Raw genomic sequence first — 10,906 nt, 5'->3', positions numbered from 1 at the left:
GGCAGGTACGGGCTCCGGTGACAGCGCTGCCGGAGGGGAGGAGGACGGAAGAGCGGCGGGCACACATCCGGACACTGCTGTTACACATATATACAGTCTATGGTTACACATCTGCACACAACAGAAAACAAACAGCAAATACACGTATGTTAACGGCTGGGAAGTAACTGAGTACATGAACTTTTAATCACCAATATATGTCACTTGAATTTTTTATTTTTAATAACTATTATTTAACATCTGATGATGACAGACGCGATTGTACATCGAAAACATACAATGACCACCTGCAAGATAATAATTATATTATTCAAATTGTATTCAATAAGCAGTGCAGCAATATGGTTCATTGCATTATGAGTGTACTACAGTTCAACAGAATAGTCCTCATAATAATTAGGGCCCGAGCACTGACCTGACAGGTGAGGCCCTATTGAAATTGTAAGGATTATTATTATTATTATTATTAGGGCCCGAGCACTGATCATGTGTCAATATTTCCTGAGTCATTCTTTTTTTTTTTCAGGCAAAAAGCATGCAACGCTTCAAAATGCATTTGCACGGCCCCACCCAATTTTAGTTTTAATTTAGATCTGCACAACACTTTTTTAATTTAAACATGTATCTTTAATTTCTTTGTTACTGTACTTAAGTACATTTTATATGTATCTGGACTTTACTTAAGTAGATTTATCTTCAGGTGTTTTTTACTTTTACTCCACTACAACAAATATCTGTATTTTCTGAGGGCATTTTCTGTTTATATATTTTTTAAGGTATTCAATAACGAGAGCGGAACTGGTCCACTGATCCAAACAGAGTTGATATATATCTAATGGTAATCAAATAAAAACAATACCCTTAAAAATTAATCAATGTGACAATATAAGTGTTTTCAGAAGCATCACCTGAAGCATTCTTTAGTAATTTAGTAATATTTAGTGTACTATTCCTGCATTAATATACAGTGGCCACAGTAAATGATTACTTTTACTTTTAATACTTAAGTATATTTCAAATCAAGTACCTGCATAATTTCTTCTCAAATAAAAAAAGTAAATCAGGTTATTTTACTTCGTGCATTTTTGTCGATTAATTTGTATTTTCACGTCTAGAGAATGTTTCAGTACTTCCTCCACCACTGTCAGTAAAACCACCACTAACTTTGAAATGGATCTGATGTCAAGGCAAAGGGCAGAGGGAGAGACAAAGGCAGGTTATTCAATTTATTTGCATGGTTACATTTTGCAGGTGATTAACATCACATCATACTGTATAATATAGACACAGTATTTATTATATAATTGAATGAAATATAATACTAATTTCATGCAAAAAAAGACATGTAAACTATGCTGAGTACTCCAAATCACATTGGTAAGCAGGCTCGGCCTCGTCACAGCTAAAAACCATAAATGTATTTTCATTCAAATTGTATTCAATAAGCAGTGCAGCAATATGGTTCATTGCATTATGAATGTACTACAGTATAGTCAACATAATAATAATAATAATAATAATAATAATAATAATAATAATAATAATAATAATTTGATAATAACTAGGGCTACGTTGTAGCACTGAGGGGCCGAGCACACGCATTTTTAAAACTTTATCTAAATCTAAATCGATTTAGTTTTAAAACGAGGCCTACCTTCTTTTGCCAGTAGGTGGTGCTATACCTATCACTACACTAGATTAATAGATCTGTTCAGGTCAAAAACACTCTTTTCTCTCTTCAGAGCGTATACATCGTTCACCTTTGCATAGTGTTCTATTGTATACTTTTTGGGGTTTTGATTTGATCCTCCAAATTTTGGTAGGAATTTGAGCCTGTCTAGGCCCTGAAGAAGCCCAAAGGGGAAATACAAATCCTTCGAAATACAATAGAGCCTCCCACCCTTATAATACTTTGATCCTCATCACTATGCCGCTTTGAGATGGTTTCTGACTGCATTCATTTTTGTGCACTACTGTAATTTTTTTGTGTAATTGTGGTTTGTGGTTCATAATTCAATCCTATTTTATTCTATTCTTTTTACCTGTATTCATTATGTACTTTGGCTGCTGTAAAACCAGAACTTCCCCCATGGAGATAAAAGAAAATGTATTATCTTATCTTATCTAATCTAATGGGTCCTTTTGTATTGCAAATTAAATGCACCTTACATTCAGCAGTAAAAATAGTATGAATATAAATACACTATAGAATAATATAACACTGTAGTTTTATATAGTAGCCAACCATTGTAATTTTTGTAGTTGAATAGAAAACTTGTTGTTAGCTACAAAGCAGAGGGAGGGGTAAAAAAAAAGCACATGACAAACACAGGTCATTCATTCCAACACGTCCATAGGTTAGCCGCTTAAAAACAGAAATACAAATGGGTGCAATAAATACAATTAAATGTATCAGACAACTGCAGTGATGCTAAATAATAGTGTAACTCATTTAAAGTATTAAAAACTGTGCATTGAGCAAAAGTAGGCCTCCTGCAAGTTCCCTGTGTTTCCAGGATTGTGTTAACTCATGCCTGTTTAGCTCGGGGCTAATATGCAGCGTTGACTGGGAAGGGCGGACAGAGACAGTTTGTAATTAGTCTCAAATAAGTCCCGAAACATTTCCGTGGGCTGTGGAGGAGGGGCGTGTCCTAGGGCAAAGAGAGGAGTCTGAAATCCTTTAAACTTCCATTAACTGAATTGGTCTTTAAAACCCAGTCACTATGAAAAATGTGGATGTCTCAAAAACAGGGTAGATAAAAACATGTGTATATTTATTTCCTAATAACTCAACTCCAAAATTGCAACATTAATAGTTGTTTTTATGTTTTATTTTTCCTAAAAAGTTCAACTGCTTTATTTCATTGAATTTCTGAAATATCTGTTGTTTTGTGAGTTCAACTGTTGACTCCTAGTTCGTTTGTGGGATTTAGTGGCATCTAGTGGTGAAGTCGAATACCTCGCCCCTTCTCCTTCACAGCATGTGAGAGAATCAAAGGGGCGGAATTGATGGTGCTTCAGATAACATCAACATGGGAAAGGCCTTCTTTAGACAGTGTTTTTTCTATTCTGGGCCACCGTAGGAACATGGTGGTCCAACAACAGACTGTGGATGTAGATGAGAAGGGCTAATTCATAACAACTCTAAGCCTCAGTTGATATTAGACTGATGAAAGCTTTGTCATACATATTGTATTTGATTTCTGCATACATTGTACACACTGGTTCTTAAAAATGTTCAGTCTTAGTTGGTTTCTGAAGAAGTTCCACAAAAGACATAATCAAACCTAAAAGTCTTAAACTCAGATTTAATGTGACCTCAACTTCAACCCTTCAGCAGGTGAACACATCCCAACTCGTACACACATACATACATGTACATACAGACATGCAATGATTCAACGTTCAACTTACAATGAGCAAAATACATTATTTAATGGGGTCAGAGGTTGCAATTTACACAAAGGCACACCAGAAACAACAACACAAACAGAACAGAGACACTGGGATATCTACACACACAGAGGGGATGTTACTTCTCTGCTCAGAACGCAGATCACTCTAATATATCCTTGTTTAAGCTGGTATGCTAACGTCTAAAATCGTGTTTGAGTTTGTCCAACCTTTAAGTTATAATAGAGTAAAAATGCAGTCTCTTGATCATCATCTCGTTTCATTTCCTATCTCAATTCATTCCATAATCAGAGTTCTAGTGGAAAACATACATAGATTAGGTTTTATAGCTTGTGTTATAAAAGCCTCTCCATGCTTTGGCCTAAGATGACGCAATGATAGTGGTAGAAATGACCCAAAACACTAAAATCCTGCAGCTTAACCTGTGAGTTTGAAAACAGGAGTGACCCCTGCAGCGAGAGATTAACCACTCCATACACCAGTAACACATTTTTCATTGCACTGCTTTTTGTGTATAGTTCTTTTATAAATGTAATGAAAATGTGTCCTTTTCTCCTGTGTAAACAAACTTATTTGAATAGATATCATGCTAATACTGTCAGAATAAACACACTAGAAATAGCGACACACAGTTGGTTTAGGCGTCCGTGGAAGTTTTGAGCTGCTGCAGTTCGTTATCGTCTTTGGGAATCGGGGCTGGCTTTTTCCGTCCCTTCTGGAAGACAGCAGCAATCTCCTCGAAGGTTTTTCCTTTGGTCTCAGGGACCCGGAGATAAGTAAACACGGTGAAACCGAAAAGCAGCACAGCAAACAGGATAAACACGTAGCAACCGAGCCAAACCTGAAAACATAAAAAAAAAAAGATGATCAAAAGACGAGTCAGGTGGAAAAGTTGGTCTGAAGGACAGAAACTTCGGTGCTCATCTCTGTGTGTGTCCCCTCTGCCCACCTGTATATAGGGGAAGGTCATGCCTACGATGAAGTTGCTGGTCCAGTTGCAGCAGCCAGCCAGAGCGATGGCCGCAGGCCGAGGTCCCTGACTGAACAGCTCAGCCACGATGAACCATGGAATCGGACCAGGACCGATTTCAAAGAAACTCACAAAGAGGAAGATGGCGGACATGCTGACGTAGCTCATCCAGATGAATTGATTCTGGAAGGAAGAGTCATTCAGTAAAGCTTTGTGTCTTAGTGCTTTAAAGGGAAACCTAAAATGGCCACAGTTCTTTTAACATGCAAACCTCACCACTAGATGTCACTAAATTCTACAGACTGAACCTTGAAATAATGTATCCAGGATGTGCCGTGATATTTCTTTGTAAAAACAGCCCTAATGGCTCAGAAATGGTTAAATGCTAATGTTAGCTGATGTCTAATGGTAACTAATGAGCTGTCATATATCTTTAACCTTGAAACATGGACTCATATCCTTCCATATTCTAACTTTCCATTGTCCTTTCTGTTGCTGATAAGTTATGGAAATGTGAATATGGTCTATAAGTAGATAACTTTGTTAAACCTACCTTGAATTCTCATAATGAAAACTTACATATGACGAATATGAGCTTATTCACATACTTGCGTCTCGGCGGACACGGCAAAAGCGACATTCAGAAACAGCACAGCTGCTCAACAAACTGAAATTGGACGAACCTGGAGTGCGAGGCCCACTGTCATGGCGACTGCACAGCAGCACATTCCTCCCAGACCAACCAGCGTCAGACTGCGTCGACCAGCCCTGTCCACCAGCGCAACCTGGGACACAACACAATGTTTATCTCTCTGTGTATGTGTGTTAAGTGTACAATCATATGTAAATGTGTAACCTCTGCCCGTGTCAGTGTGTTTTTGTGTTTTGCATCTGCAGCTACTCACAGACACCATCGTGAAAACTGTGTTGATGACCCCGACTCCTATAGTGGCATAGACTGGCTGACTGACACCAGCCTGAGCAAAGATGGCCGTCGAGTAATAAAAGATCTTGAAGACAAAACAAGGATAAAAACAACATATCAGTCTCTCTCTGAACTTAAAAAGCAAAGTGTTTTTACAGTGTTTTGAAGTATCCTGAAATGATATATTTTCTACAGTGGCAATCCTGAAATTATTTATTCCACAGTGAAAATGTTGGACTTTACTTTGAAAAATCTCAAAATTCATTCAGTAAAAATGTTTGATATTCAGTATGTATCTAGTCAGAGAGCTCATGAACACAGGCATATCAGTCTCTCTCTGAACTTATTGAGCAAAGTGTTTTTACAGTACTTTGAAGTATCCTGAAATTATCTATTTTCTACAGTGGCAATCCTGAAATGATCTATTCAACAGTGAAAATGGACTTTACTGTGAAAAATCTCCAAATCCATTCAGTCACAATTAAAGGCCGATAGACAAGTAAAAGATTCAGCCATTTTTGGCCTTGTTACAACTTAGATTGCACCAAGAGTATGCTCTCACATAATTTTAAAGGAGAAATATTATGTTCGTTTCTCTTTCCTTTAGAGAGTGGGGAAAGGAGCTCCTCTCCCCCAACATTAGCTCTCGAAACACGAGACTAATTGAGCTAGTTGAAGTGAGAGCGGAGGCAGACATTTTCTAGACATGCTGGAACTGTTGGCCAATCGCAACACAAGAGACAGAAGCTAAAAGAAGAGGTGTATCAGACAGAGGCTGAAAAGAGGAGTAGCAGCAATGGACAGCTTGATATGTCTGGACATTAAAGCCTGCACGCATTTTTTTAAAAATAACCCAAATTTAAAGTAAGAACCTGAATATGAGCAGAACATGCCTCATTTAATGTGACTTAAAATGATCAGCAAATGAATGAGGAAGAGGTGAAAGGAATCCGCTACTCACAGCGTTGATGCCAGAAAACTGTTGGGAGAGATGCATCATGAGGGCAACAAACAGCTGCTGCCTGTAGACGGAAGAGCGGATCTACGGGGGAACGCACAACAGCAAAGTATTGTCATTGGACGCCACATATATATGCTTTTGTTTACTTTATAGTTTATAGTTCATTGTCTGCTGTTATGCAGGAAATGCATATTTGATTCAAGAGTAATGGAATTGTTAAGGCTCTTGAGAGAGACAACCACATCTTTGTTAGGGTAGGATGTGACAGAAAGTGTATTTCTCATTAATTCATTACCATTTAAAATCAGAGATGTTACCTCATCATTTATTATAATTTATCTAATGAATGGTGTAACATTAACTGTCAGTGTACATTGGTTGCTCATTAAGGAGGATAAGTATATTAATATTTAGTCCGTTGTAATGATATATCTCAGATGGCCTCCTTTTTGTATGGAGACCCACCAAAGAGAGGATAGAGACCCGGGCCTCCTTGTCTGCCTCCTCTTTCTCTCTCCGCATCTCCTCCAGATCAGAAGTTGTGTCATACTGCCCCTTCAGGCGACACAGACCTGCAACCAGACACAGTGATGGGACACAAGTTGCAGCACTGTAACAGAAACCTGAGCTCCAATGTTAACAAATGAACAAAGGTTTTGCATTAGAAAATGTACTGCAGTGAAAGTATTCATAAATGAACTGCAAATCAAGAAAACACATGAAAATATAGAGAAAACTACTTTCGGTTGTGCACTACTTTCCCCGATGCACTGTGGGAAACAACGAGTGCACCACATAGGGTATAAAGAACTACCCTAAACATCCAGACACCACTACAAAGGACACGTGAAAGGGATGACTGTGTGTATTTCTTACTTTTCCGAGCCTCTTGCTCTTTGCCCAGAACAATGTAGAGGTAACGCGGGCTCTCGGGGCACAGAGGCAGCAGCAGGGTCTGTAACACCGCCGGAGCTCCAGACAGCCCGAGCAACAGGGGCCACATACCATCGTTACCAAGCACAAAGTCCAAGCCTAGAACCTACAAACACACACAGACACACACACACACACACACACACACACACACACACTTTAAATACATCTGATGTGTTGTCAAGCCAATATGTTGCTGACTGCAGTGCATGTGTGAGAGCACCTCACCTGGCTGATTAGGATACCGATGACAATAGCCAGCTGGTGTAACGTTCCCAGAGCCCCCCTGTAGGCCTTGGGTGCAATCTCTCCAATGTACATAGGCACCAGTCCAGATGTCAACCCTGAAACACACATCAGCAGCTGAGCAGTTTTTTAACAAACACTACACACAGCGCGGTGCCTTGTTCAGTGCCAAAATGTGCCTGTCGATAGTTTAGTTAACGAGTAATGAGTTCTTGCAAAAGCCACAATCACGATCGGATGTCATTTTAAAATAAATAGGCAGGTCAGGGTTAGCATTGGGGTTTCGAATACTGCCGACCACTTTGAGAGATAGGGGGGCTCGGCAGTATGTGATCAAAACTGCAGCAGTTAAATCATTGGCTGCTCTCTGCCCTCTCTGGAAGACGTGTCCAGCTCTGGAAACTAATAATAGACCTTTCCCGTCCTCCATCATGAAAGTTCCCGTTACTGCATCAGAACTCAAACAAATAGACTCAAGAGCAGTTTCTGTCCCTGGGCCATCATCATCGACTGTTATATCCATTTTGTGCTATAACAAATGCGTAGCCACTCAATATCTATCAGTCTCATATTTATTGGTTATTGTCTTTTTGATTTTTCAAACTTGTTATCCTTAATTATAAATATACACTGTTTTAAAGGTCCAGTGTGTAAGGTTTAGGTGAAAGGGGTCGGTTGAGCAGAAATTGAATATAAAATAATTCTGCTTATGTTTTCACTAGTGCGTTTCATCTAAATTATAGTTTTCTTTGCTCTATACTGACGCTATATTTAAATACTTTATATTTACAGGAGCGGGTCCTCTCTACGGAAGCAGCCATGTTGTTTTTACAGTAGCCCAGACTGGACAAACTAAACACCTTTTGAGTTTTTATGACAACTGAAGGCTACCACAGGTTCTCTATCGTGTTTCGAAGGGGAGGGTGAGTTGAGGGGGATTCAGCTGCAACAGGCAATTTCACCACTAGATGTCGCTGAAATGTACACACTGAACCTTTGAGAAGTAGCAACTCTAATTTCCTTTTACTGCTTTCTTTTGTACAATGATAATTAAGGCTTTCTAGTCTGCTCTACTCTAGTTTGCTCTACTCTACTTTAGAGGTGAAACTGTTAAAGATTTCAAGATTTGTATGTTAGATACCTGAAATATATTGAATCTATCCAAGTGTGATATCCTATCATATTTGAGAATATGTAAATCTTCACTAAAATAATAAATACTTAGCTGTCAAGGAAGTAACCCTGGTGATAATGAGGACAACTTGCCTCTTCTATAGTAGTATAATCCATAAACACTGGGATTTCCAATGAATTCACGTGAGTATTCGTTGAAGGTTGTAGTATATGTTTCACTGTACCACAGTAAAAGCCCATAACAGCACGTCCTGAGATGATCATAATGTGAGGTTTCCACATCTGGCACAGACCCATCAGCAGACCAGCAGCCACAGCCAGAACATTGACCATTAGCATGCCTTTCACCCTGAAAGACAGAGAGACACAATGTTGGCAGAGTGAGATGCACTAAATAAAAAAGATGGATATGGGCATGTGTGCTGTGGCATGATTCCAAATTGATCTACTTTGTCTCTCCTTACTCTTTTCATTCCTGTACAGTCTCTCATTGTTTCATCCTTCCTTTCTCACCTCCCTTTCAGGTCTCCCACAAATCCTACCAGGAAGGACGATAACATGCCACCGATGGAGAAGATTGCCACGGACAGGGACCAGTACATGACTACAGTAGGGTGGTTTCCCGCCTCTTCTTCTGTGCTGTTCTCTGGATGCCCAATGGCCCTCTCTGTCCAGACCCCCAGGGAGCGCCCATAATGCTTTTCAATGACCTATGATAGAGACATGTCAATCACAGCTGTGTACCGAGACACAGGAGAAGAACAGACGAGTACAAAATATTCTTCAACAGATACGTGAATAGATCCGTTTTGTAGTCCTGACAGTTATCATGTAACATTACTTGTCATCATGTAACATATAATTTAACAAGCAAAAAGGTTATAGGTCTGCACCTGTCCAAAGTCCAAGGACTTTGATAACAGGGACTTATCTGGGATTTCTTTTTAATCGGGGCCATAAAGGGGCCACAATTTACACAGAGGCGCCAATTAAATGTTCAACATCCATGGATGATTCCTGATTCAATAAGGTGCACATTGAAGTCACTCCTGGTTTACTGTTAGTTCTGTACCGGGACATTGTTATAGGTGAAGATCAGAACTTAGTGTAATGGAACACTTTATACAAGCTCTATTTGCACAGCCAAACACTGGGATTTACAGGCCAATGCTCCTTCTTTAAACTATGGCTCTCAACCTGGTCATACCTGCCAGCATTAACCACACATCGACAAAGCCTAACCTGCAAAGCTCAGGTGATGTGCACGGATACAGCAACCTCCTGCTTTCTTTTAATTAAGCCAGAGCCATTTTCATATATTTCAGTGGAAAGGTTTTATGTCCTGAGCATCTCCACACAGCCTGCTATAGGGTTCTCCACAAGGACAGAGATGTAATCCACACTGCAGGGGCAGATCAATACACAAGGAAACTGGAGGAAAAGCTGTTTTTGTAGATACTTGTTCTCTCTGATTCTTATGTTCCCCCCGGCGCTGCAGAAAAGTGTAACATGCGCATGGCTGTAGATTGGAGTAAGCATTTGGTTCAGTTGCCTGCAAATATCAGTAAACGGAGGCGATTGACTGACCCAGCACAGGAGCTGTGCCTGTGTTAAAGAGAAAAGTACCTTCTGTGGTGCGTTGATGACTCCAAGACTGTATCCGTACTGCAGGGAGCCCAGAGCTGCTGTGAACACGGCCAGGGCCAGTGTACCTGTCAGCTGCTGCAGGTGGTGAAGGGTAACCCATTGAAATTGAATTGAATTCAAAATGAATGCATGAACAGACACATAATTTAACATGCACATAAGCGAGAACACAACCCCGACTCACATGGTGAAATCACAGACCAGAAAAACAGAGACAGGCTTTAGCCACATTTATAGCTGCTTTATGGATGTTTAAATGATGTTATATAATAATATTTGATAAGCTGTACTTTTTAAATATGCTATCAATATGTTAACCTCATGGAAACCACATCGGAAATTAATTTATAACCTCCTGAGCAAAACGACGATGCAAACCAGAGAACACACTGACTCATAAAAACCTCTCTGAAGGGGTCTCTGAAGGTAGCAATTTCCATGCAACCTTTAGTGGCCATAAAAAAAAGCCACCGCAATATTTGCAATTATTCCTCACACGATTCAGAATGAACAGTTATCAAATAGGTAACCTTTTAATTTGATAAAACGTGGTGAATGCAGCAAGAATGATCTTACCTTCCCAGACTCCATGATGGGTCCAGAGTGCCAGGAGGTGGGTAATGATCAATGAACCTGCATGCACGATCACGCAGTGTCCACTCGCTAATCGATAGAC

At 39.7% G+C, this 10,906-nt stretch overlaps 1 protein-coding gene across 1 annotated transcript; it reads right to left on the bottom strand.

The window, feature by feature from the left end:
• Positions 1-3,281: 3,281 nt before the first annotated feature.
• slc2a2 (solute carrier family 2 member 2) lies at positions 3,282-10,906 on the bottom strand. The gene is made up of 12 exons (XM_061082849.1): positions 10,807-10,906; positions 10,210-10,305; positions 9,097-9,293; positions 8,808-8,932; positions 7,432-7,547; positions 7,147-7,309; positions 6,736-6,842; positions 6,271-6,351; positions 5,290-5,394; positions 5,068-5,169; positions 4,364-4,567; positions 3,282-4,255 (listed from the first exon to the last, which is right to left on the bottom strand). The coding sequence occupies exons 1-12, from the start codon at positions 10,819-10,821 to the stop codon at positions 4,052-4,054; spliced, it is 1,515 nt and encodes a 504-aa protein (XP_060938832.1). The 5' UTR covers positions 10,822-10,906; the 3' UTR covers positions 3,282-4,051.

The sequence above is a fragment of the Limanda limanda genome, chromosome 12 (genome assembly GCF_963576545.1).
Source record: "Limanda limanda chromosome 12, fLimLim1.1, whole genome shotgun sequence".
Taxonomy (NCBI): Eukaryota; Metazoa; Chordata; class Actinopteri; order Pleuronectiformes; family Pleuronectidae; genus Limanda; species Limanda limanda.
Note: the sequence above shows the minus strand (reverse complement) of the source record. Positions and strands in the feature narration are given on the sequence as shown.